At 39.6% G+C, this 27,595-nt stretch overlaps 1 protein-coding gene across 6 annotated transcripts in view; it reads left to right on the top strand.

Moving 5' to 3' along the window:
• Nucleotides 1–27,595, top strand: part of MYO1B (myosin IB) — a 243,668-nt gene that overhangs the window by 61,120 nt on the left and 154,953 nt on the right. For 5 of the 6 annotated variants that reach the window (XM_030580337.1, XM_030580339.1, XM_030580338.1 and 2 more), the window contains exon 2: nucleotides 22,553–22,693. In XM_030580337.1, coding sequence (XP_030436197.1) covers nucleotides 22,559–22,693 — 135 coding nt within the window. In that variant the 5' untranslated portion in view covers nucleotides 22,553–22,558. Of the gene's footprint in view, nucleotides 1–20,241; nucleotides 20,400–22,552; nucleotides 22,694–27,595 lie in introns of all 6 variants that reach the window. The other variant, XM_030580336.1, reaches the window with a different exon arrangement.

The raw sequence follows: 27,595 nt of genomic DNA, 5'->3' as shown, positions 1-27,595 counted from the left end.
CCTGGGGTGCTTGATGTGTATGTGTGCGCGGGGGAGGTGGGGTTGTGAGTTGTAATGAGTCTCTGTTAAAAGGGCTGTGTGTTTTCAGCGCCCATGGGTGTTTGCTCCTTTGTGAAGAATGTGGCTGAATAGTTAGTGTTGCAACAAGTTACCTAATCGTTGCCATGTTGTTACTATGCCACACAGTCCGGCTGTGGCTGCTGAGATCAAACTTCACCTGGTACTCACATAGCAGACTGCTTTGCAGGTTCTGTATTCTTTAAAGGAAGGGAAGAGGCAAATATATTTGTGGAGACTTAGCCTGGATTGAGGCAGCTGTTACAAAACTGTATCCATAGGGTTAACTTCAACCTCAACCCTGACACTAGAGCGAAAAACCCACTCTAAGGAATGTCTGGGAAAAACCACTAAAAGAACACTAGATTGCTAAATGCATGAATCACAATATGTAACATTGCATTGGAAATCCCTTCTAGAGATGACTCCTTCAAATAAAAGTATTTAATTTGAAATGATATAGATTTGTTATGGCTTTTGTTAGCAAGTAGTGGATGGTTATAGACCTCTACGAAGTTGAATTTAACCAGGAGCTTTGGTGTCCATAAAGATAAAGATGATCCAGGTTTTAAAACCAAATCTAAAATCAGTGCACGTGTGCTTTTCTGGAGAGGTCATTACATCTGCTTTCTGTTTTTTTAAAGCAGCTACCTCATGTGGAAAGCTTCATTTAATTCAAGTGGATGGCTTAGACTAATTTTTATACGGATACATGTATGAGGGATGATTGTGGGAGGAGATTGTCATTATCTTAGAATGGAATTTAAAATTCCAAGAACAAATAATCTTTAGGAGAGGACACTATTATTTGAGAAGGGCTTCCAAGACCTGGACAGTTGTGGAAATGGCCTAAATATATGGATTTTAATTTAGGTACGACATGAATCTTGAAGGGCAGACTGGTCATGATAAAAATTGCCTGTGCATATTAAGTTGTGATATATCAGGATGCACTGTTGTACATCTATTATGCTTGTGGTTTTTAAGACGGGCATAATGCTCCTTCCTAAGTGACTAGGACTCCCCCTCGGAAACAATGACTACCCTTAGCAAGGCCTTCTTACGATCCGGCAAACACTGCTGTAAAGGCACAGATACAGCATTTAGGGGTTCCTTGTCTTACACTTAAAATAATCATTGGTATTTTAGTTGTGTATGTATATGCACTTATTTTTTGGCTGACAGCATGCTTGGTACACCATGTTATGTTGATGTTATGTTGATAAGGCATGGTCATTGTCCCAAAGAGCTTATGGAATATTATTTATTATTTATTAAATAAAATATACTTTAAGAGCTGTTAGCCTGTGTATTGGAAAGAAATGGTTGTTTGAAATAAGGCAGGTTAGAAATTACCACTGGCAAACATCATAGGTCTTGTAAAGTGGCTGACTTTTCAGTTTTAGTGTTGAATCATGATTCTACCATATCCTGCTATCCTATTGTTAATTGTGAATTAAGGGTGGCAACAGGCTGCCCATCCTTCCTTGGGTGAATCATCACTTTGTCAAGTCCTGTATCAAAGGCATGGCTTTCTCCAGGTTTTGCTAGGATGTAAACGTAATGTGACACATTTGTTAAATTGGACTTCAAAAGTGGGCCAATTTTAGGTGTATTAAAACATAATAAAATTTCTCAGTTTATTTTCATAGAATCATAGAATATCAGGGTTGGAAGGGACCTCAGGAGGTCATCTAGTCCAACCCCACTGCTCAAAGCAGGACCAATCCCCAGATAGATTTTTGCCCCAGATCCCTAAATGGCCCCCTCAAAGATGGAACTCACAATCCTGGGTTTAGCAGGCCAATGCTCAAACCACTGAGTATCCTCCCCCCTGCCAGTCTTCCATCTGATTATAAAAATGTGACTTCATAATAGTGTTCTTTTATGAAGCATAGTGTTTTGGGCTTGATTCTGTAGTAAAATGTACTGTTTTGTACCATCACAGTTATTCCCATAGCAATACACAGTGGTCAAAATTCAAGTCAGAATTTTCCAACAGTTACCGCACCATGGTATCTTAGAGAACCACACTTTCCCCCCCATATTTAGAATAGAAGATGTTGCTGGAAACTACATGTTATTTGTTGGCGTGTATTGGATATTTTAATGGCTTCTTCTCTATATGGATACTACAAAGAGGATTATGATTTTTTCATAGGATTAAGCAGAAGATGAAGGAACTCTTATTAAAATATCTTCAAGAGGAAGCACAGGGACTCACTGGTTTAAAGTCTTTAACTTTTTCTGAAGTAAGAGCCCCACTTCTAATCACATCTATGAGGAGGAAATAGGGACCAGAGAAGAGAGGAACATGGATTTAAGGTGGTTGAGTTTAGCTAGAGAATTACATTAGCCCTGTTTTACATTAAATTTAACAAAATCATTTTAGGAGAGCAAGTGTACATCTCTGGGCCATGTGCTTCTGTAGGAGGATGAGAGAAGAGAGGCAGGCAAATGAGAAGAGGAAGTGGGGAGAGACACTGGAAACCTCAGCAAAGTCATTAACTTTTCCCACTGCATACTCATAAAGGGCTGCTGGCAATGTACAGAAGATGTCAGAGGTCTTCTTTCACACAACCCTCTGAGATCATCAAATTTCTGAGCTCTGTGGGAACAGTTGTTCTCCATGCTGGTTTCTGATCTCATCTTTCCCCAACAGCAGTAATATCAGAAGTGGAGTAGTTTGGGAGTGAGCAAGAGAAGTGAAAGAAAGGTAAAGTGGAACATAGTCTGCAGGACAGCTTTGTGTAACTGTAGAACAGTTGGGTTAGTGTAGCACATCTACTTCTTGATTTCACACTACGTGTGTTCAAAAACGGGACAAATGCTTACACACTGGGGAATGTTAAACAATCTGGCAGTAGAGCACTGATCTTATTTATGGCAGCTCAAATGCCAAATTGTTCTATAAATCTTACCTTGTATTTCATTCATCTTTTTTTTTTAAGTTAACAAAGAACAAATTGAAATGAAAAACATTTTAGTGAATTATGTTTCAAGAGTTGGGGAATTTTCTGACTTAAAAAAGATGACAGGACAAGCAAAAGCGTTACTGCTTCTTTATGAATATGGAGACACATTATTTCATTCCCTCCACCTTTTAAAATATCAGCTACATGTCTTCTCCCCTCTTTGCTGGGGGATGAGGGCACTATCATTGGAGGACCACAGTAGTGATGTTCCAGCCCAGAAGACTGTAACCTGATCTGCAGCTCCTCCTCTCCAAACTGGGGAGTAACAGCTGTGCTTACATCCTTAGACACGAAGACCTGATATTTCTAATGTAAAGCTCAGACAGAAAACATTTTCTTAAAAACTTCAAGACGCTTTATCATAAAGCAACAGTAAAGGGCAACAATGGTTAATCTGTAGGGCTGTCAAGTGATTAAAAAAATAGAATACCATTTATTTAAATATATTTGGATGTGTTCTACATTTTCAAATATATTGATTTCAGTTACAATACAGAGTACAGTACTCATTTCATATTTATTTTTTATTACAAATATTTATGCAGTCAAAAATTAGCACATTTTTATAACGAGCATCATCAGCATGGAAGCATGTCCTCTGGAATGATGGCTGAAGCATGAAGTGGCATACAAATGTTTAGCATATCTGGCATGTAAATATCTTGCAATGCTGGCTACAAAAGTCCCTTGTGAACACCTGTTCTCACTTTCAGGTCACATTGTAAATAAGAAAATGGCTGCATTATTTCCCATAAATGTAAACAAACTTGTTTGTCTTAGCGATTGGCTGAACTAGAAGTAGGACTGAGTGGACTTGTAGGCTCTAAAGTTTTACATTGTTTTGTTTTTGAGTGCAGTTATGTAACCAAAAAAATCTACATTTGTAAGTTGCACTTTCATGATAAAGAGATTGCACTATGGTACTTGTATGAGGTGAATTGAAAAATACTACTTTTGTTTATCATTTTTACAGTGCAGATATTTGTAATAAAATAACATCAAGCGATCACTGTGCACAGTTCTCACTTTGTATTCTGTGGTGTTATTTAAATCAGTGTATTGGGAAATGTAGAAAATCATCCAAAAATGTTTAATAAATTTCAATTGGTATTCTATTGTTTAACAGTGCGATTAATTGTGATTAATTTTTTTGAGTTAATTGCGTGAGTTCACTGCGATTACTCGACAGCCCTATTAATTTGTGCTTCACAGTTCCCAGAATCAGATGGTCAGAAGTGCAGATTTTTCCTTTGTACTGATCCTAATGGGAACAGGCTATATAGCTTCTCACCACAGTCCAAATCCACAGGTGTTATGGAGAGTTTTGGGATTCCTGCCAGGGGGCTCTCTCTGAATTCTGCTTGGAGCTCCCATCTTCTGCTTCAGGTTTTGGTATTCAGTGAATGTAAAACACCCTTGTTCCGCTTCTGGATGCTGGATTGGAACTTTTGTTTTCTTTCCCCACCACAGGGTGTAGGTAGGTTCCATATTAAACCCATTTCCCAACCGCCTTATTGTTTGTAGGCAGATGTGTGTAGGGTTTTTTTTTGGGGGGGGGGAGAGGAGGGGAAGCTCTGCTCTTCTATTCCTGTGGGTCCTCCAGGTTTTCTTGTGGCGGGTGTAACCGGGTCTCCTCTCAGCTGCCATAGGCTCCTGCCCTTGCCTCCATTCCCCCATTCTTAGGATTCTCACAATTGTGTGAGATACTTGTGCAAGTCCAACACCATTTCTGCAATCTTGTTTATTAAAAGAATGCAGTCCGTCTAAACAGCAGTCTAGTAACCCTTCCCTTTTTGATGAGGGGCACCCCTCCTGGGCTCACCATTGTGCCCTGTGTCTGCAGGGCAGTTGAAGGGGAACTTAACATCCCCCTCCCTCTGGAATTCCCAACTTGAACCTTAAACAAGTGTGTCAACTCCCATCAATACCTGTCTGCAGTACCTGATCCGGGCTACTACTGCAGGCCTCCTAATTCCCATTTAAGAGTCCCCCGCCCCGTCTCCAAGGGCTTTTGCTCCTGCCCTTGCTGCAGGGAGCTTTGACTAGTGTGGAGCCCCTTTTCCAGTCCTGACTTCGGATCCCCATAGGTCTGCCTGTCCTCTATCCAACTGAGCAGGCTCCCTCTTAAGGTATGTATGTCCTCACTGTGATTTAAAAACCAGTGGCTGGCCCACGTCTGCTGACTTGAGCTCAGGCTAAGGGGCAGTTTAATTGCAGTGTAGACTTCTGGGCTCTAGGACCCTATGAGGTGGGAGGGTCCCAGAGCTCAGGCTGGTGAGAGCCTTGAATTCTACACTGCAATTAAACACTCTCTTAGCTGGTGCCCCTGAGCTGGAATCAGCTAGCATGGGCCAGCTGCAGGTGTCTAATTGCAGTCTAGACATACCCTAAGAGCAGTGGTTCCCAAACATTAACAGCCCGCGAACCCCTTTCACTAAAATGTCAAGTCTCGTGAATCCCCTCCTAAAAATGAATATTTCCAGCAATTTTCTCCCTTACCTCAGCATAAATTATAAAAGCAGTGATCCTGAAAATATAAAAAAATTTGACATGCTTATTCCATGGTTTATGAATTATTAATAATTACAGTATTTTTATTACATTATGAAAACAGCAACACACTTCCAAGATATCACTTTTGTAGTGTCTCACTTTTGATTAAGCCTGTTATAAGACAAGGCTCCTATCAGAGGCGCCAGTAGAAAAAAGGGGCAGGGGTGGGGGGGCACTTGTGTGTGTTTGGGGGAGGGAGGGACTGGCAGAAAAAAGGGCACCTCTGGCTCCTATGTTTTATCAAGGAGTATCAGATGTGAAACAGCATGAAGATGTTTAAGACAACTCAAGGAGTTCCTCCTACACAAGCATTCAGGTCTTGAGCAGTCCAGGCAAACAATGCACATTACAACAAAGCTTAAACTTTTTGCTCTTTGTAGGAATTTAAAAACACTAGCAGCCTATTTAATTTTAAAAACAGCAAAAAATATCCTCCTTCCTTTCCATTTCTTATAAGAGTCTTGATGTTTAAGTCTCCTCAGTGTGATAGATAAGCAGATCAAAGCAAGCGTAGCTCTTGGAAGTCGCCAAGGCTGTGGGCTGCTGGCCCTGTGCCGCCTGGGGTCCCTGGGGACAGCTCTCTCCGCCATTAGGGAATTTTTTTCCGAGACCCCCCTGTAACATTTCATAAACCCCCACGGGTTCACGAACCCCAGTTTGGGGACCACTGCCTTAGAGAAAACACCATATGCAGGTTATTAGCACATAATGCTTGTTCTCCTGAGCCTTTGACAGCGGAGCTCTTCCTTGGATAGGTCCAGATTTTGCTTCTATTTAGTTTCCCAAGAAGCGGAGTAAAATTTACATAATTCTTGCCACTTTCATGGTTGTCCCCAAGCTTTGAAGAGCAGTTGTAAAGCTGACTAGTTCAGCTCAGTTATTGCTTGGAATTGTCTGCAGACTCAGGAAGACAATTATATACCGGTTAACCATTCAGATGTGCTTCAGAGCTAATCTTTACTGCCACGAGGACAAGAAACATAATTTTCTTTTTGATGAAGGCATAAATCCTGCAGAAACTGATAACCTGTGTCTCCCCTTCTCACCAGGGAAAGTTTACGATCTGTGTTGGTGACTAAACTTGTGGTTATATCATGGTATGTTCTGCTCATGCTAGTAACCTTGTAGCGGTGATGAAAAGCATTGTTTCATTCTAATAGTCTGTCAAAGGATGGATGCACTCAGCAACTTCTGACAGGATACTTCTAAAGCAAAAAAAACCTAAAATATAAGCCTGGTCTAGACAGAATAGCAGGAAGGATTGACTTGGGAATAGTGTGGACAAGAGGAAAGGATGGGATCCTCTCTGTCCTAATGGAAAAACTTGCAAGGAAATTAACAGTTCCACAGTTTGGAATGAAAGCAATCAACATATGGGGTTTAAAGCTAGGCAAGCAGACAGAAAATTCAGTAAACAAACTGAAGGCTGAAGAGACAGAGCCCATATATCCAGAATTTGCCAACAGTGAAGGCAAGAAATATTTAGCGTGTCAAAGGCTTTTTGGGATTTGGGGGTGGGGGCAGAGTGCTCCTTTACACTATTTTCCTAACCCATATTTATACTATGCTGCCTAACTGATTTGGTGTAGGTGTGCTGCTCATTTCAGTCCTAAACATCTTAATAATCTCTGCCTTTCCCTCTCCCTGGAAGAAGGAAGGTTTCTGGAGTGGACATAAGCAGCATTCCTATGCTATTGGGCAAGAGGACCAGATGTAGGGAAAGAGTGGGTGTGGTGGGCGGGAGAAGGAGAAGATGACAATTAGAGAAGCTCAGCAGAAAGGTGAGGTAGTGGGTACAATAGTATTGAAACAATTCAATGCATATTTCTCAGTATTCAAACAACAGATAACAAAGAGGTGCTTATTTTTCACTACCATCTGCAGAAAGATGTTGTTTTTAATTGCTTGTGAGAGATGCCAGATTAACAGCACTAGAGTGCATTAATCCATCTACAGTATGGTCTGGAACAGTGCAAGCTTCCCTGCCCCAGCCCACAGATATGCTTTGGAAGCTCTGTTGTCGTGCTTTCCCTCTCCTTATTTCTACCCCTTTACTCTTTCTCCCTACAACTTGCACCTTCTACAGTGGCACTGAGAATTAATAGGAAAAATTAAACAGAAGTAATGACTATAAGAAGGAAAAACTTGTATCAAATAAATAGTAAGAGATTAAGGTTCATAGACCCAGAACCTGGCCAATGTTTTCTTTCTTGTTTGGAGTCCTTATAATGTTTTCCCCTGCCCCAGCATGTGAACATAAGTATAGGTTACTGTTGTTTGTTTTTAAAAAGCAGCAGCCTTAAGGTAACCAGTGAGTGCAGGAAATGGAGAGGGTATATTATGCTGTATTTAGATGAACCTGCAAATTATTAATCTGTAACTTAAAAACCAAATGTGGACACCTGTGTGATACTTTTTGCACAAAAGACTTTTGAAAAACTTATGAGCAAAGTAGAAGGAATTGATTCAGTACTTTAATTCACCTATGTTGAAACCACTTCCTAGAGTTAGAGCCTAATATGGCCTCTAGTAGATCATTGAATAAGGAATTGCTGGATGCCACAATTAGAGAAAGTTTGTTCTGCTGCTGTTAGGTAAATCTTGTCCTGCTGTGAAATTGATGATAATCTGGTCAATTTCCCTGTTCTGTAGTTTTGCAAAGCAATAAACACTGAGGCTAGGGGATGAAGAGGCTGCTTGAGGCACCCGTCTCTCATTACCACAGCTAGGAGGCTCAGGAATGTAGTGAAGATCTCCCAATGACCAAGGAAGCTGCCAGAGGTTTCTTGGTTTAGAGTGGGGAGCAAAAAGAGGAGAGGAATGGTCCTTCTAGCTGCTTGAGAGGCTGGGCTGTGGATTCCTGTTTACCAGATGCTTACTGATGCACCTGAGCCCAGCATCCTGCTAGGAATCCCAGCAACTCTCTTTTCCAGCAGGGCAGGTTGCCTCTAGACAATGGAGGAAGGGAAGAAGGGGGTAGCGAGAGAGAGAGGGGTTCCTTTAGATTGTGGCCTGACTAGTAGGTTTAGCCATATAGTCCACAAAATTTTACCAGACACTCAGCAACTGATGTGTGAGGGGATGAGTGGATGCATGTGGGTGGCCGGGGTGATTGAAAAATTACAACAGAGAAGTACGGTATTTGGGGGTGAGATTTTTTTGGAGGAGAATTATATCCTGGGAAATTTCCCCAAATCTGGGAATTTTTGAGTAAAATGTTTGAATGAAAATTCCCAATTTCCCAAGTTGAAACATTTTACTCACAAATTTCAGGTTTTGGGAAATTTCCCAGGATATAGAAGCACTGTAGAAAACAAAAAAACAAACAAAAAAACCTTCATATGGGAATTTTTCACCAGATTTGGGAAATTTTTGTGCTAGGTGGGGAAAAGTTGGCATCACGATATAGAAGCACTGGAAACGGACATTGTAAACAGTGCAAGAAAGCATAGATCATGATCTGGAAAGAGAAAAGTAGATCAAAGTCAGGGAAGGAAAGAAAATACAAGAGGTAACTGATGTTTTTTAAAAGACCAGTTGAATAGAAAGTTCGTTGTTAGCGTTACTATCCATATTATGTTTACCTGTCTTCAAATACTGCTGGTGCTCCTCACCCTATTGCTCTGTCTTACTTTGAGTTCTGCTTCTTTTCCGGGTGCTGGGTGAGGCTGGAGGGGACATCTGCGAGTCTGTCACTCCTGCCTGGTGTGTGTGCTGTGTTGCGGGAGAGTTGGAGGAATGTCTTTATTTTTCAGTCCTAGTGCTTGGTGGGGGAGAGTGGCAGCCTGGCATGGTGGTGATGGGAGCCAGAGTAGGAACTGTAGAGCCAGCTGTGAGGCAGAGCATTTCAGGAACACTCTCAGCTCTTCAAGAGAGGGGTGGGGGAGAGATAGAGAGCTCTGCCTGCTCCATGTGCTGAGTGAGGAAGAAGCCCCCTCAGCATGTGAAACACCTCTTATTTCCTACCTTGCCACAGGAGGCAGTGGAGTGGAAAGGCAGCCAGTCTGAGGTGTTTCCTCATTGAGAAGCCCTCTATTTAGTAGGGGCAAAATGTGACTAGCTGCTGTGGCATTGACCCTGTGGTCTGTGAACACAGAACAGATTGAGAGCTACCCTGGTCTCTGTCTGGTTACAAACTGTTACATGTAGTGATGACAAGGACTCTGAAGGTTACCTTGGCAACCAAAAAGATGCAAAACAGCTTTATTTTATTTTTTTGTTTAAATCTGAGGATATGAGATCTCTGAGATGAACCTAAATCTCTGAGAGCACAAGAATTTAGTGCACATGCATTTCTAGAGTTCCTGGTAACTTGTAACACAGTTCTAAGATAAAGAGATGCCTGCAGATGTATTCATTATGAAAACCATCAACTGACTTTTGTTTCTGCTGAAACAAAATTTGGAAAAGGTCAATGACTCTGTATAGTTGTGAGTTTGTGTGCGGTGAGATTGACTCTCTCCGCTCCCCACTTCCCGAGGGCAGTGTCTTCTGTGGCTATTTTAGGAAAGTATTTCACACTAAAATTGTGAAATGTATATTTTAAAACTAAATTGAAAATCTTTTATCTTCCTGGGCTTTAATAGTAATGTGACACTTAGCCACATGTACCTTTTGACTCCAGTGGTCTTTGTGGGTTTGAATTGCCTGTTTTAGAGCTCTCTCCATTGTCTGGGGCCATCTGTTGATAAAGCAGTCAGGTTGATGGAAAACTTGATTTATTGTTTAATGATTTCTGATGTACTGGTGAAAATAGACAATTGAGAAGGACAACCCAAAGTCTAAATTATAAAGATTATTGAAACACAGCTTTCTGTATTGTGTTTAGAAACAAACAAAAATACAATTTACTTAATCTTTCTCTTTTTCTTAAAGGGACACTTCACTTTATTAGCTCAAAATTCGGAGCTAATCTGTTTGCAAAATCTCTTCTCCATCTCACAGCACCCTTAAAAAACAAAAATAAAACCTTCTTCCTGCTCCGTTTTTCTGTTACCAAGGCTATGGCTACAGTAGAGAGCTTACAGCGGGGCAGCTCTCCTGCAAAAAGCATTGTTCACACTGCTGCTTAGGTAGGTGTAACTTCTATTGCTCAGGGGGTGGCTTATTCAGACTCCCGCGCGACTTAAGTTATACTGACATAAGTATCCGAGGGGTAGCCATGATAGTCTGGGTCTGTAAAAGCAGCAAAGAGTCCAATGGCACCTTATAGACTAACAAAAGTATTGGAGCATGAGCTTTCGTGGGTGAATACCCACTTCGTCGGATGCATGTGACATGCATGTGGCGGTGTAGTCACAAAACTGCCAGCCTCCCCGGAACAGAAATCAGTGTGCAGCACAAACAGTCATGGAAAATGATGGCAGGGAAACAGATCTATTACAGCTTTTAAAGGTAATGTCTGAACTGCAATGTTTCTAAAGTCACCTGTCTATTAGGGGGATGTGCTCATAACCAGTGCCTGTTCAACCATTGGCTTTTTCACTAAGGGACCAATTTTGTCCAGGTGTCAAAATATATTAATAGATTGTCATAGACATTTGAGGTCTTCCTTTGACAGTAATATCCTGGTTTTATCCTGGTAACCTGACTTGCTCTGGCCATGTAGAGGGAACCACTTCCTTCCCCATCCCTGTGATCCTTCTTGTCTCTTCTAGCAGATGTTGCCCATGGGAAAGATCTGAAAAGAGTTCTGGGTTCTTGAGGGTTGGGAGGAGGGAGGTAAAAGGCCAATCAGTGTGCTGCTTTTAGTGGCAGATTCTCCATTTGGCTCTCTTTGCAGCTAGTGAAGCCGTTTGAACTCTTGTGAAGTAGTGGATTAGCCTCTTGCATCCTATTCGACAGTTCATCTGTCACTCCTGCCCTCTTGAAGATGGATGGAACTGCAGGTACCCACTGGACCTAACGGGCTGAGTTGCCAGGCAGTGGGTGTGTTTCAGAATTGGCAGATTGGATTGCATGAATATGAGGTCTGCTAATTATTTTTGGTGGGGAGCTGTCAGGATATTGGTGGTTTTCTGGTGACTTGTCTGTCCTCTTATGTTATATTTACCAAACGTGGAAATGAACAATTGAAAAGCTACTGTCAGAAGGTACTTTTGTCTTTGTAAGGTCCTGGCTTTACTTTGGACAATTAGTTCTTGCAAAAGTGTATGTTTAAATGGAGGTGAGAGACATGTTGCATCCAATCCCTCATATAGGTGAGACAGATTGAAATCAGGGCTGGTCATTCAAGAACTGGTGGTGAGAGGGGAGTGGATCATGCTCAGAAAGGAACCAATATTTTCCATGGGATTTGGATTTTCTGAAGCATCAGTAATTTGATTAGCTTGGTGTCCAATGGGGAGAAAAGCTTGATCCATTCGTACATTGAAGTTATTAATCAGCATGAGTTGTTATGCTTGTGGCATCCTTCCCTCCCACCGCCAGATGGATCCAGTGTTTGGATGTTTATTACCGCTGTGGCCTGTCTTTTTTTATTTTTTTTTGGTCATCTTCATTCACATTTTCAGACATCTTTGACTGTTCATCCACTTAGCACTTGACAGAAGAGTAAATATTTCAAAACAGCATGCATGGATTTGACAGCAAGATTGCCACTGACAGTAATACACCTTATCATATAAGGACCTTGAGTGACATGTCACTGTTGTTCTATGGCAAATAGAAACTTATAATTCCAGCTGTCTCATGTTGCACAGAGATGTGTGGTTAGCACTGAATGGATAAAGGAATGACTTGCTCTCTCAGTGTGTGTAAAAGGAAGTACAAGTATTAATTTTTATTATTGTAGGAGTGTAAGTGAAGCATATAGCTTCATGTTGAATGTAATATCTCTCCCAAAGGAGGTAGGCCTCACTTGGAAAAAATGTGTTGACTGTGTGTGATGAAGACTGGCCATTTTTATATAATAATGTGCAGGGATCTGCTGTTGGTGGGTCTTTGAACATGAACTGTGGCCTGCTAGCAGGCCAAAGTTATGACACTTAAAATAAACAAAAATGTCCTAGCTTAGTGTATGTGGCTCTGTTCTTTAACAGTTATGCAAACATAACCTTTGAATCAGGCATGAAATAAAAAATTAGCACTAAATTTAAGAGCAGTTTGAAAGATTAAGGTAACTAGTTAAAAGGGCATCCCCTCTGTACTGAAATTCAGCTATACAACCAATAGTAGTAAAAACTAGTATTTGTATTTTCTTAACTGACTGTCTCCCAGGTGTTTAATGTTCTATACTAAATACCTATATGGCCTAAAATTTCGTGTAGTTCAAACGGGACTGTCAACCAAATATCTAGACTGTGATTTAAAAAAACACGTATTTTTAAGTTAGTTTCAGGTTCAGCATCTCTCCCTGACATGGTATTGCAATCTCTTTTTGCTATTCTTTAAAAAAGGATTTATCTTTCTCTCTTTCTAAGTGGAGAGACCCACATAAGCAAATTGACTTAGACTACAGCGAAGTGGTTCTATTTTTAAAAAATGCATTTAAGTGCACGAAGAAAACAAATTGGAAAAATATTACAATAATATTTCTCTATTTTTAATTATAGCAATCTGAGGTGTTGCTTCTAACAATGTAGGATTAAAAATGGACACACTTTTAAAAATTGATGTCAAGTTTATTTACTGGAGATGAGAATGTTTACAAAATTCTACAGTTAAAATGTGGCTAAAGAAAGTTTAAAAATAAATATTCTGTATGGGATGGCTTCTACTCCTAATAATGTTAGTGGGAATTTTGCCATGGAGCCGGAGCATGGAGCCAATTTCTAGGGAGCTGTTCCCAGCCATACAGAAAATGGGAAGTGGGAGAGTAACCAATGCACTCACCTCAAAAAAGCGAAAGTTGCTTAAAATAGAAAAACTATATTCAGGGTTCAGAATAAGCTGTTGCAAAAAAAGGTTATACCACACCTATAATCTTTTAAACCTATTGGTATAATTTAAAAACTTAAATGGAACGTACCCAGAATGTAAGCGGAGCCTAAAACATCTTTGATATTTTAAGACTACCTTTTAACAGTTGCTAAAAGAGGTCTCTCAGGCTGATATTTCAGTAGCAAGCATCCTCCTCAAAGCCTACCAAACCAGATTAACCAGTAGAGATCTCTTTTAAAGTAAAGATATAAACCACTGAATTAGGAAACGGACCAACAACCTAATACGATAACTGGTAACAACTAGATATTGTGTACATATAATAAATATTGCAAGTACTTCGAAAAATTACACATACAGGAAAATAAAATGGAAGTGTTTTATCTAGACCAAAAAAGTAATCTTATAATAAGGAATATCTGTATCTATATATAACGGATATCAGAGTAAATCAGAGAGAAGCATAGGACAAATGTAAGTAACATAGTTTACCCTTCAGCACTCAATTAATCTTCAGTCAGTTAAGAGCAGGAGGGGAAAAAAACCTTTGTTTAGTACATATAGCTCTCATGGCCTTTGCCTTTTGTGGTTAAATACAGAATATCTGGTGATTTTTCTCAACATGTTTATATCACAAAAAGATATCTATAAAGCACCCATGGGCAGTCCCTGAGAACATACAATTCTCTTGGGGAGTCTGCCATCACAAGTTAAATAGAGCTGGAGTAATCTATCCAACGCAGTTTAACATTATAAATAAAAAATTACAATAACCTGAATCACCTCAAAGATGTTAAGTTTTAATCCTCATTAATGTCAATGAGTGACATACATTTTCAAGAAAATAATACACTTCTCTCTGAAGTCTAGTTTTTCTAAATTCCCAAATATGTTCAGTCCCTATAAAATTTAAACTACTTAAAGAGATGATTCAGTTCCTTAGCAACTGGGAAGGTAATATTACTCCTCATAATTGCAGACCTGTGGTCAGTAATACATATTTTAACTGGCCTCTCATGTATATGACAAACCACAAGCACATGTAAGCCTGCAAATTACTTCATCAGTGCCATATAATTTTTTTGGGCTATAGAGATTTGTTTTTCAGTTAAAGCACTGCTGTGAATCTTTAATGGTCTGCCGAGTAATTTTCTCTGTGACTCTCAAAGAATCGTAGTATAAGTAGCCACCACTGATTATAATAAAGGTTGCACAGCAGTTTTCATTTTAATTCCCTGTTTTCATTTGCTTAGAACTTTCTGAAATTTGGAATACAACAGTTCTGCTATTAATAGAAATCAGAAAAATATTTGCAATTCTGAACAGCTCTATTGTTAAAATGAGTTAGAAGTTGATATTTGACATGGAAATTACGTGCACTGAGAAGAAAACTAATTTTAAGTAGAGCAAGTTACGAGCCTCTGAAAAATGCATACTGTCCATGCATTTTGCATTGTTCTGTCATTATTCTTGTAAAGGGTTCTTCAAATGGTAAATTGTTTTTTGCATATAGTGAGTCCATAACTTACATAGTACAGCTGTACTCATCTTCTATTTACATTCCAAAATGTGTAGGGGACTACTTTACATTGAGCTTCTGTGTTTTTGTAAGATATGCAGGAGGCAGCCCATTTCTGGTGCACCTTGAGAGCTTTGAAGCCCCAAAGGTGGACAGAAGAGGGGTTGCAGGCTACTTCAAGCACATAGGATAGTGAATTTTAAGGGAATTTAGTTAAATACTTCTAGTTATGGAATTTACCTGAGCTACTGTCAATTGTTTGGCAAGTGAATAGGTCTTAAATATCTTGAAAAATATAGCTTCTTTTGTCTTTGTTTAAAAGCTAACTCAATTTAGTGTGTCTTTTGCTATGAAATTCTTATGGCAGCTGAACACTAATGTTGTGACACTGGACTCTCAGTAGCTGGAAAGTCTCTGTCCCCTTTTATGTATGCATTAAAATGAAGTCAATATAACTTTGCACAACTTTTCTAGCACTGAAGATACATGTGGAGAATCTAATAGTACCAGCCAACAGCTGGTATTGCCATTTCTGTTGTGGCAATATTTTTGAATGAATGGGGTGAGTGTTTTGTCTTTATGCTGACAGAAATATTGCTCAGCAGTAGAAATTGTTGCTGTTTAATTGCTCTTAATAGAAACATGCCCTCACTCTTAATATAAATAAATATACCTCACTATCTCTTGTTTAGCTTTCATAATTTACTGAACCCATTTGTGGTTAACTAGTTGAGGAATCTGTAAAGTCCTCTCAATGTTTGACGCTTACTGAAAACTAACAAAACATTGAGCAAAGTTTTAGAAGTGTCTTTTCAATTCTATAAAAGCAGCAGAGTGTTCTGTGGCACCTTATAGACTAACAGACGTTTTGGAGCATGAGCTTTCGTGGGTGAATACCCACTTCGTCGGATGCAAAACGCCTGTTAGTCTATAAGGTGCCACAGGATTCTTTGATGCTTTTACAGATCCAGACTAACATGGCTACCCCTCTGATACTTTTCAATTCTAGATAAGACATAACAAGCATTGTTTAATTTTAAAACAAAGCCAAAGTTATAAACTACTTAAAAAAGGCAAATATTGACTGGTTCAGAGTGTAACTGCAGTAAACTATTGCCTGGTGAGGGAAAAAGGTGTTCATAAAATGGTCATCTGTTGGCCAAAGCTTAAGGCAGTGTACAGAAGCAAAGGAAGTGTTTTCACTTGTATAATATCCTTGATCTACAACATATCTGTCAGAGGGGGACTTGCAGGAAGTCGTTGGGCACCAAAGTTCTCTCGCTGCTTGGCAGTTGTCTTCCCCCACTCTTTTCCTCAGTCCTTTCATTGCCACATCTCAGCATCTTTGAACAATCTTGGGAGAAGCAGGAGGTTATAGACTCTTTCCCTGAAGAAGAGTTCCAGGCAACAGAAAGGTTACATCCACAATGCTGCTGCTCCATTGTGCTCTGCTCTGTCCCAAAGACTGAAGAGTTGGGGAATCAACAGCCCTTGCTAATGTTTTCCTGGGTCAGAATCAGCAGTTTGTTACATGCTGGATGCTGAGTGCTCTGGTTGGGTGAACGGAGCTCCATAGTTTTCTCAGTGAGTGTGCCCTTGGCAAGAATCTAGGTCGATGTCACTGTGTCCAACAGGGCTGTTTCCCTATCAGCATACTCAATTTCCTGTATATATGTACTCTGTATATCAGTTTGAAGGCAGTAGCATGTGGTTTTTTTGTATAAAGGAACATCAACAACTTCCAAATCCTATTTCTTTCTAAATTTTTGTGCATGCTTTTGTCAGATGTGGCACAAAATTACTCTGACAAAAAAGATAAGCATTTTCCCCATTTCTCAGTTTCACTTGTGTCCATTTGTCAGCACTATGTATCTAGTCATTTTCACTGTTTCCTGTATGTGGTCAGAAAGTTTACTTTATTTGTGTGGATTTATTCTGCAGTGACAGGGAAATGAAACCTATGTAAGTGGGATTGCAAAATCACAAAAACTGACAAGGAGGCTGAGGGCCAGGTACGATACCTAAAGCTACTTCTAACTCCTCCTAGATTTCAAGTTGTTGGTGTTGCTGATAACTTTGCCTTTAATTTCACAAATGTTTTCTATAGAGAGTAGACTGCAGTGATGGCAAGGCCTACTTTTTTTAACCATCCTGAAATTGGAGCTTTGCATGAGTTCAGCGCTATCAGGAGAGCTTTGGGTACTGAGACATTAAAATGTCCTCTTCCACTGGAAAAGAGACAACTAAAGGGGAATATGATAGAGATCTATAAAAGCATAAATAGTGTGGCGAAAGTAAATAGGGACATGTTGTTTACTCCTCATAACCCGAGAGCTAGGAGTCACCAAATGAAATTAATAGGCAACAGGTTTAAAACATACAAAACAAAATATTTCTTCCACAGACTGACTGTGCGTTGTGTGAACTCTGCCAGAGGATGTTGTGAAGGTCAAGACTATAATAGGATAAAAAAAATAACTAGATAAGTTCATGAGGAATAGACCCATCAATGGCTATTAGCCAGGATGGGCGAGGATGGTGTCCCTAGCCTCTGTTTGCCAAAAGTTGAGAATGGGCGATAGGGAATGGATCACTTGATGATTACCTGTTCTGTTCATTCCCTCTGTGGCACCTGGCATTGGCCACTGTTGGAAGACAGAATACTGGGCTAGATGGACCTTTGGTCTGACCCAGCATGGCCCTTCTTATATTTTTATTTTTAAGTGAAAATCTGTGCTAATACTCATAGAGTTCAGGGAATAAATACATCTTTATTGACCAAGCCAATGGAATTTATTGCAATGGAAGGGAAGACTCTGATCTAATAAGAGTGGTCTGTGAGAGAAGAATAAGTGCATAAAAGGAGTAGAGAGTAAGTTGAACATAGAGGAGTTGTCATTAGATAGGGGCAGTAGAAGCCAATGCTAGGCTGCAGAGCTTTGTGGCTTCTTACCTAGACTGTGTGGGGACAGGAGAGAATCATTGTTGACTGTAGTGTTCCAACTGGACATGAATAGAGTTCTCAGGCATTGGAGTGTGTGGACGCGAAACACTGAACTAGTATTGCAAGATCAAGGTTTTTCTTGGCTTGTTGCAGTATGTTTTTATCTAATATAGACAAGATTCTGGACAATTGAACATCCTTTTTTATAATGTAAAATTCATTGAAATCTATGCAAGTTAAATGGGAACAGGGCCAGGAGGAAGAGTGAGGAAGGAGAAAGCTAGCCACTGAATAGGAAGAGAACAGGGATGGTGGTGTGGAATGGAGATAGAGTACACTCTGGGGATGATGAGGAAGATTAATAGGGGAGGGAACTAGCAAGTAGGCGTGGGAGAGTTCAGAAAATATTTGGGGAAAAATATGATCAGCAGAGTTGTTCTTGTTTTTGGTTTTTTTTCCCCCTGAGCCAACTTCTTGTTATACTAAAATTTAATAATTTACAACTGTAAACTTTACACAACTCTGTTTCATACAGTGTATCCAAATGAGCTTGATACAGCTGTAAATGGGTTAGGTAAATCTGGGGTTTGCCATTTTTATCAAGCTTTTCTACGGTCTTAATATTACACAGTTTCCGTACATCTTTGAATCTTTCTCAGGTCAGTAATTTGTATAGAGAAATAACCAAAGCAAAAGTCATTCTTGTGTTTATATAAAAAAGCAAAACATAATTAACACATCTGACATTTAACCAACTTGACTGTTTTTTTGTTTTGTTAAGTGCCATCCACAGCACTGGCTAATGCTGGCAGTTAGGTTTCATTTTTAAGTTTGGCAACGTTAGTTTTACCTAATCTTTTCCAGAAGCATACCATTGCTTTATAGTTTAAGGGCAAAGACTTTCTAAAAATAAGTCTCTATTTAGGAAGTTGAGTGACTTTGAGAACACTAGGTCTATTACAGGTCGATGGGAGCTTCTGGGTGCTCAGCATCTTTAAAAATTTTAATTAGATGCCTAACATGGCTTTGAGCTCCAAAGTTTACAGATCGATCTATGAATGTCTTGGCTGAAACTTATTCCCTTACCAGTGCAACATAGGACTTTTCATTTTCTACTGAAATATAGCATTGACTCTTAGTATTTCTTCAAAGTCCTCTTTCTTTAGCAATAATGATACTTGGCACTTACAATGCACCGTGCACTTTCAAACTGCCTGACAAACCTTAACGATTCTATTTTAATGACTGTTCCCCACTATTCTATTCTGTTCTTAATTATTCTATTAGCATAAGTCTAATTGTTTAATGTGTGTGTTGCATTATTGTTGGTGGTTCTAACAAAATCTGTATACTGAAAATCCTTTTCCACTTGCTTCTTCTCGGTCCTCTTTCTAAACTAAATCCATCCTGCAAATCCTCCATTGTGACAACTGTGTCAGAGTAGAATTGCACATAGGATCCCAAAATGGTGGCTTAAACCATTTGGATTATAGAATATTTTTGGATCATACCAATTTCAATGTAAACCAAACATTTGGCCTTCAAAAATGTCCTTTAAATTACTGAAATTGATTTAGAAAAAACTTGTTGAATCATGCTATGTAGCCAGCATATTATCCCAGTTTTACTATCTAGGTCAGTAATATCTTCCTGTTCTAAAGCTGATAGAAGTGACCAATGATACTATGGTACTAGATTACTGCAAAAAAGTCTTAGAATTGAATAAACCTTGTGAACTCCTTTCTCAAATACTATCAGTAGACTCATCTCTGTAAGTCATGCACTGTTCTTGCTTTGCATGCTGGGAATGGTGACTTGGTGTATCCCTTTTGTAAGTGCCTCCTAGTTGAGCGGTATATGAATAGGCTTAATGGCTTATGTCCTCCTGGTCTTGAAATTCCATAGCAATGATGTGTTTAGCATAGTAGATGGTTTGTAATTTCAGAGTGGTAAATGAGCTCTACTGGCTAGACCTAAATTTTAGGTAACAGTTGACCATATTAGGGTTTTGTGCTAGCTGAACTTCTTTTGGTACTGACTCAATATTTAATAAATTCCATATTTGAGGAGGACTTTTTTTTTTAACAGCTCATACAAAATAGTTGAACATTAGTTGCAGAAAAAAAATCCTGTGGAGAGTAAATACACAATTTAAAGTCAGACCAGTGGTTTCTAAAAAGTAGTTTGAAGGGGATGAGTGGAAAAGATGTACAAATCGAAGTCATACCTATGGCATGACTTTTGGGGGGCATTTAAAATTTTTTTTTTTTTAAATAATTCAGGAGCTGAGGTTTTTGTTTTTTTTTTTTTAGGACGAAACCAAGATTTTGATGAAATGACTTTCTCCAATATGCAAGGACATGCTCTCTTTTTTGTATAGCAAGACTGACCTATCAAAAATTGCTTTCCACAGTCCAGCATGATTATGAGAGAGAAATTCACATGGATATGTGAAAGCTAAGATTCCCAGGTTTGGTTAAGGTTGGGAGTCTTTTACGGTAGAGCTGCAAGTTTTCTTGGTTGAACTTGGAATAACATCAAACATGCCTTGAATCTGGGTTGATGATTTGAGGGATATTTGAACTACAGCTCAAAAATTAAATAGTGCATAATTATGCGATGGTCATAGTTGCAAATAGGAGGTTAAAAGGGTAGTCTGGACTGAGTAGTTTCAGATTAATTTTTTATAGGAAATCATGTAAATGTGATAGCAGTAAACATGCGAACAGTTTGCTTATCACTGATCGTATAAACTAATAATCCCCTCCAGAAACTTTATTTAAACTAGTTTTCATAAAAAAAAAAAACAACTAGAATTCGTTGTGGAGGAATAGACAGAAGATGACAGCCCAGATACTTATTACTGACAGGTCATTGCTCATTAGTATGGCTATTCTGCTGTTATAAATTTGCATGGCTGCACAGTAAACTCAAAATTTGAGTTTGTGATGTCACAGGGCTGTTCATCTATCTGTAGTTCAGCATTTACAATGCAGTCTATGATCAATTATTTAATTTTGTTGTAAAAACGTTTACATGTATAAATTCCTGAATGCCTTGGCTTGATCCTGGTCCTCAATTTTCTCCTGTCCCTATTGAGGGAAGTTTAGAGTATATCTACATAACAAAGATAAAACTCATGGCTGTCCTGTGCCAGCTGACTCAGAGTTGTGGGGCTTGGACTGCGGGGTAGCAGGGTCCCAGAGCTTAGGCTCCAGCCTGAATCTGGAAATCTACATGGAGTGAAACAGTCCTGCATCCCAAGCCCTGTGAGTCTGAGTTGGCTGGCATGGGCCAACTGTGGGTGTTTCTTTCTTCGTAGACATGCCCATAGTTTTGGAACCGTTTATTTTCTATTTGATTTGAAAAGATCTGTTCAGGAAACTATCTCTGGTTTCAGCAAATGAAGTTAGAAGGATGGGGGAGGGATAGCTTAGTGGTTTGAGCATTGGCCTGCTAAACCCAGGGTTGTGAGTTCAGTCATTGAGGGGGCCATTTAGGGATGTGGGGCACAAAAGTAAACCAAACCAACGAAACAAAAACCTGTCAGGGACAGCACTTGGTCCTGCTCATGAAGGCAGGGGACTGGATTTGATGACCTTTCAGGGTACCTTCCAGTTCTATGAGATAGGTATATCTCCATAAGAATAAGAAGTAAATTGTTGAGTGTCTGCATTCTAGTTGAAAGGAGTTGTTAAGAAAATTAATTATTTAACAAGCAGCAGTAAAGGTATAGTTCCACAGTGTTTGAATGGTAGACAGTCCAGACTATTATGTAGTGAATACTAAGGAAAGATTCTATTAATAAACCCAAATACGTGGGAAATGCAATGTATAATTTAGAATAGCTTTCTTGTCTGACTTAATTGACTTAAGTAGTTTTACTTTTAAGAATCTAAAAGGTTGTTTGGAGTAGTGGAGGGAAGGTGAAGATGGGAAAAGTTGAATCAAATTGGAATATGGACAGTAAGCCCATAAAAAGCAGACTTTTTATGAATGTCTGGGCATTCTAAAAATCAATAGAAAGTTGGGTTTGCATACACTTGAACATATTTTTATTGTAATAAAAAAGTCTGGATTCTATGCATAAGTTGCAATTCAGTTCTTGATTTTCAGTTTTAAAAACAATTGACTTCTTAAAAGTGGGAACTTTTCATTAAGTCCCTGGAAAAATCTGCTTGCATAGGGATTTCAGGATTGGGCCCTAAATTTGAAATGTATCCATATAAATTAACTGCAAATCAAAACATTTACTTGTTTCTAGCTTTTCTTCCATGAAAACAAATAAAGGAATCTTGGATTCCGACCTGTTGGAATCTTTAGCCACCTTGAATTGCCTCTCAGTATTTGATATCTAGCAAACAAGGGCTGTGTCTTAGGACTTTGTGGGCTATGTTTTGGTGCCTTTGTTTTATGTCCACGACGCTTTGAATTATTGTTGTGAATTCTCTCCTTTTTCGATTAAAAATATAACATTTTGAAAAACATTTAATAGAAGTGATACTCAATGTATTTATGTTCCTGTGTGATGTTCAGCCAAAGTCCTGGATAACACCTATAAATGTGAATAAATAGACCCTTTCAAATTAATCGTGCTCAAATGTTTTTTTTATTTCCCAATAGAGGAAAATGGCCAAAATGGAGGTGAAGACGTCACTTCTAGACAATATGATTGGAGTGGGAGATATGGTCCTTTTAGAACCTCTTAGTGAAGATTCATTCATTAATAACCTCAAGAAGCGCTTTGACCACAGTGAAATATATGTAAGTACATGCTGCACAAATATCTCCTTGGGGGGCTATTTAATCCTCCTTTAAAAAAAAAAAAGTGTTTTAGAATTATGTTGTGTAGGGGGTACATGTCAACTGCACGCCATGGTATGTAAAATTACATTAGCTAAAGGTACTTAACACCTCTTTTATTTTTTTAATTGTGACTTATGCCGTCCTTTATTCATTCACTTGCTTCTGATCTTCCTCAGACGTGTTTCAGAATCCTTTGTGCAGGTTCACATGGTGTTCTAAAGATAGGATTTGGCTCCCATCACTTTTAAAAGAAGGCCGCGTAGGAATCAACAATGTAAATAGTTTGATCTTGCTGTTGTATCAGGAAGACACATTTTAAAGAAAATGTGCTTCTATAGAATGTGGGATATAAGTAGTCTGATTGCCACCTCTTTTCATGATCCACAAAATAAGTATCATTGATATGGTGTATAAACAGTACAAATTTAGAGTGTTAATGGAATTACTCTACAGGGATTAGCGGAAACATGAAATGTCGCTTGCAAACAAAACATGTGTACAAGCATCTGCGGTTCTGCTTGCAGCTGGAGACATGGTTTGTAAACTTGGATATGTGTGGGATTAAATACACATGAAGATTGTGATTATCTTTGAGCAGTGATAAATTAGGAAGCGGAAGTGCATACTAATGGTTACATCAGGGATCAAAAATAGGACTCCTGTCCTGAGCCCAGTTCTGCAACGGGTTTTTTTGAGTGGCCTTATAAAGATGCATTACTTTTGCGTCTTAGGCCATGGCTTCACTGGCACTTTTCAGCGCTGTAACTTTCACTCTCAGGGGTGTGAAAAAACACCCCCCTGAGCGCTGCAAGATACAGCGCTGTGGTTTACATGCAGCGCTGGGAGAGCTCTCTCCCAGCGCTGGCACTCTGACTACACTCACTTCAAAGCGCTGCCGCGGCAGCGCTCCGAAATTTCAAGTGTAGCCATACCCTTAGTTTCTTCCTCTTTAAAATGTATATAGTATACCTGTGTCACTGGGGCAATGTGTGGGTAATGTCATTCAAGAGCTTTTTGATCCCTGAATGAAAGTCAGTGCTTGAAAAATGTTCTTAATAGATAGAAGATGAAAGCTATGAGCCAAAGGGGAGCTATGCTCTCCAAGCCATAGCAGCTGTAACTTAATGGAATAAAAGAGTTGTGTACTATATTTAATTTTGGTTATTCTCAATCCACTTCCTGTTTAATTGTTCAAAATGTTACTTATAGTATGTTGCTTGATTTGTTATGCATTCAGTCCTTCCATGACTTAATTCCACTTTCTCCTTTCTATCCTATAATAGATTGTGGTTTATTTGCATTGCCTTCTGTATTTATTTCCTTTCTTTCCACTCCCTTTATGTGTCTTTATTTCCCTACATTATGTGGTCTCCCTGCTCCACTATAAATTCTTTACTGCTTCTCTCTCCTTCAAAATCACTCTTTCACTTTCTTCTCCCACCCATATCTACACACAAGCTGTTGCCCACGTCTGGTCACTTAGCCTTACCCATCCACCCTATTCACAGATAGGGCTTGAAGAATTGACTAGTCACCTGGTAGCTGAGGACTAAAGTAAGACAAGTAGTTCTCATTGTCACAGATAGTGTTATGGGGAGGAGCCATGGTAACCCCCAAATGCGGGGAGAGGAGAAGGATTCCTTTCAAGGTGCTGTTTTAGGAATTCACTCCTTGAGGGAATTCTGTCACTTGTAGTCTCTGATAATCAGGCATTTAAAAACTAAAATGTGAAGCCTCTTTTGGCTCTTTGAAGAAGGAGGAGGGTGTGTGGAGGGACTCTGCTAATCTACCGTTCTCACAGCTTTTTTCTGGGTAGTCCTCCCCAGTGAATAGCTCCTCCAGTGCTTCCCTGCCCATCCTGGCTAGTAGCACCTCTGCTGCCACAGCTCACAGCTTTCCCAATATGTAGCACAGTGTAATTGATCTGATTCTTGTCAGTTTCAGCGTTGACTGTGGATTCCCAATAGTAGCAGTGAAAACTAACTAGCCTGATCAGTTTTCACTCTGTTACAGCAAAGTGAAAACATGAAGGGCGGCCGAAGTGCTAGCACTGTTTGTGTGCAGACTTAAGAACATAGTACAGTGCTGGTTTATCCTCAGTTCACGTTTGGAAGGTTCAAATATCAGAGGGGTGACCATGTTAGTCTGGGGCCATGGCTACACTTACAGTTCTGCAGCGCTGGTAGTTACAGCTGTGTTCGTACAGCTGTGTAGGGCCAGCGCTGCAGTGTGGCCACACTGACAGCTACCAGCGCTGCAGTGTGGCCACATTTGCAGCATTTGCAGCGCTGTTGGGAGTGGTGCATTGTGGGCAGCTATCCCAGCATTCGAGTGGCTGCAACGTGCTTTTCAAAAGAAGGGGGTGGCGTGGAATGTGACATGGAGCGTGGAGGAGACAGACAGAATGGATTTTTGGAGTTGACACTGTTCTCAGCTCCCTCCCTTGCAAGTTCTAAGGACTGGAAGACACACAGTGCCTACCTTCAATCATTTTAAAAGTTCTGACCCCCTTCCCCCACCCCTCTCTCATTCACTAAATGCAAATTATGTACTCCTAAATAGCCGTCAGACCCGATAAGCATCTGCTCAACACGGACTTCCCCCTCCCCCTCTGCCCGTGTGAGCGTGCTGTTTCTCTCTTCAGGCAAACAGTTATGAACATTCCAAAGTAATTCCCCTGCCTGCCTCCGCTCGCTCAGCAAACAGGAGCTGTGTTTGTTTTTTAAATAAGCAGTTTGGCTGAACTCCGAGCTCTCCCTTTCTTCCGGTTTGTTGTGGGCAGGAATTCTGGGATACCTCCTTATACCCCGGAGGTCAATAAAAGCGCTGGTGGGGTCCACACTTGCTGACCAGCGCCAGCGCTGGAATCGCTACACCCGAGGCTCGACCGGGTGTACAGCCAGCGCTGCAACCAGGGAGTTGCAGCGCTGGCCGTGCTTTGCAAGTGTGGCCACATCCTAAGTTGCAGCGCTGTAACCCCCTCACCAGCACTGCAACTCTCTAGTGTAACCATGGCCTGGATCTGTAAAAAGCGACAGAGTCCTGTGGCACCTTATAGACTAACAGAAGTATTAGAGCATGAGTTTTCGTGGGTCAGCTTTCATCTGACGAAGTGGGTATTCACACACGAATGCTCATGCTCCAATACGTCTCTTAGTCTATAAGGTGCCACAGGACTCTTTGTCATTTGGAAGGTTATTAACTATAAGGGCTAGAAACTTACTTTGTGCAGAAACCCTAGAGTCTGCCAGAGATGTTCAGTTAGGAAAGGTGTCTGCTTGCCATTAGGGAGTGGATTTTTGAAGTGCTTCAATGTTAGGTAGTATAAAATGGAAACAGTTTGTATATTTTTATTGAACTTTGGGAGATTGGACAGTTTTTCTGGAGATAAATCAGATTTGTATACCAAATATCTAATCTATTTTTTTTAAATGTATAGAATAAAAACTACCTGAATTACATACTGTTTTCACAGTCACTTCAAAAATGCATTCTTTGAGGCAGTTACATCAAAATTCTAATTCTGTTGGCTAAGGTGATAAAGTATTACTGCAGAGTAATTAATGTATTGTTTACTTTGGCAAATAAAGGAAGGTGTCATTTTCTTCAGTAGTATGGGAACATTTGCCTTCCAGGTGGAAAATCCTGACACTTTTTAGCAAAATGTATTTAAGTTTGCTTCCAAGCATAAAGACCTTTCAAACAGGTAGTTCAACTCCTGTTTTTGTAGCCTGGATAGGAAGGATAAATATTTCAACCAACTCTACGTATCACTTTTTATTGTTTGATCTTAAAAAACTCAGTTTACTAATCCACCTATTAAAGGTGAAAACTTTTAGATGAAATCAGAGCATTTACTATATTAAAATATTTAATTCAAAGCCAATAAAAGCAATAGCTGTTTCAAGGAAGTGCCAGGTAGTGTACTGTTGAGTAGACTGGTTATCTGGTTTGTGGTGATTCATAATTTTCTGTACTAAACAATTCAAGGAATGTTATTTCAGTTCCAGATCAATTAGATTTTGCTGATTTGTAAATTTCACCCCCACGATTTTGTTTCCTGCAGCTTTTTAAAATTTCGTGTGGACAGAGTTTTTTTTGTTACAGCATTTCTTGTTGTTGTTTTTTAAAAAGCAAAAAACCAGCCCCCGCTTTCCCCTCCCGTCACAAAATCTCAACCCTGAGAAATACATTTTTCACTTAAGCTTGAACACAATGAATCCCTCGTTACATCTGGAAGTAATGTATGTTTTAACATATAGGACCTCACATTTTGCATGCCATCATGGGGAGCAAAATGAGACTACTGAAGAGCTACTCTTAGAGAGGAACAAAGCCTGCAAACTTCAGTTCATGCCTGTTGCATGAACCGGGCCCTGCAGGGTCCATTCACAGGGCAATAGGAATGCACTTCTTCTTCCTAATTAATTTGTAGATTCAAGTTCCTCCCTCATTTCGGTATTCAACTGTAGGTGTTAAAAAAACAAACAAACAACCAAACAGTATTGTCCATTCAGCTCCTTTTTATGCCTACACAGCAGTTAACTACGGCTTCGTCAACATCAGTTTTTAAACATCAGTTTCTGGTAAAGTAAGGTATATGGTTTGTATCTGAACTACCTATTTGTTCAAGTTTTACAACTGTGTTAAAAAATCCTGTTACAACTCTCAAAGGATTGGCCTGTGGAGAATAGACTCTTACATGGACTATTTATGTTTTTAAAGTTAATTTTGCAGGGAGCAGAGCCTGCTGTATAACCATGTTAGCTGGTCTTTCTAGGTAAGCGCATAATTTAAAGCATGACATGAACAAATCCAGTGCCAAAGGACAAAGTAAATGGAATTTTACGGGCTCTTTCT

The sequence above is a fragment of the Gopherus evgoodei genome, chromosome 11, assembly GCF_007399415.2.
Source record: "Gopherus evgoodei ecotype Sinaloan lineage chromosome 11, rGopEvg1_v1.p, whole genome shotgun sequence".
In the NCBI taxonomy this organism is placed as follows: domain Eukaryota; kingdom Metazoa; phylum Chordata; order Testudines; family Testudinidae; genus Gopherus; species Gopherus evgoodei.
Note: the sequence above shows the minus strand (reverse complement) of the source record. Positions and strands in the feature narration are given on the sequence as shown.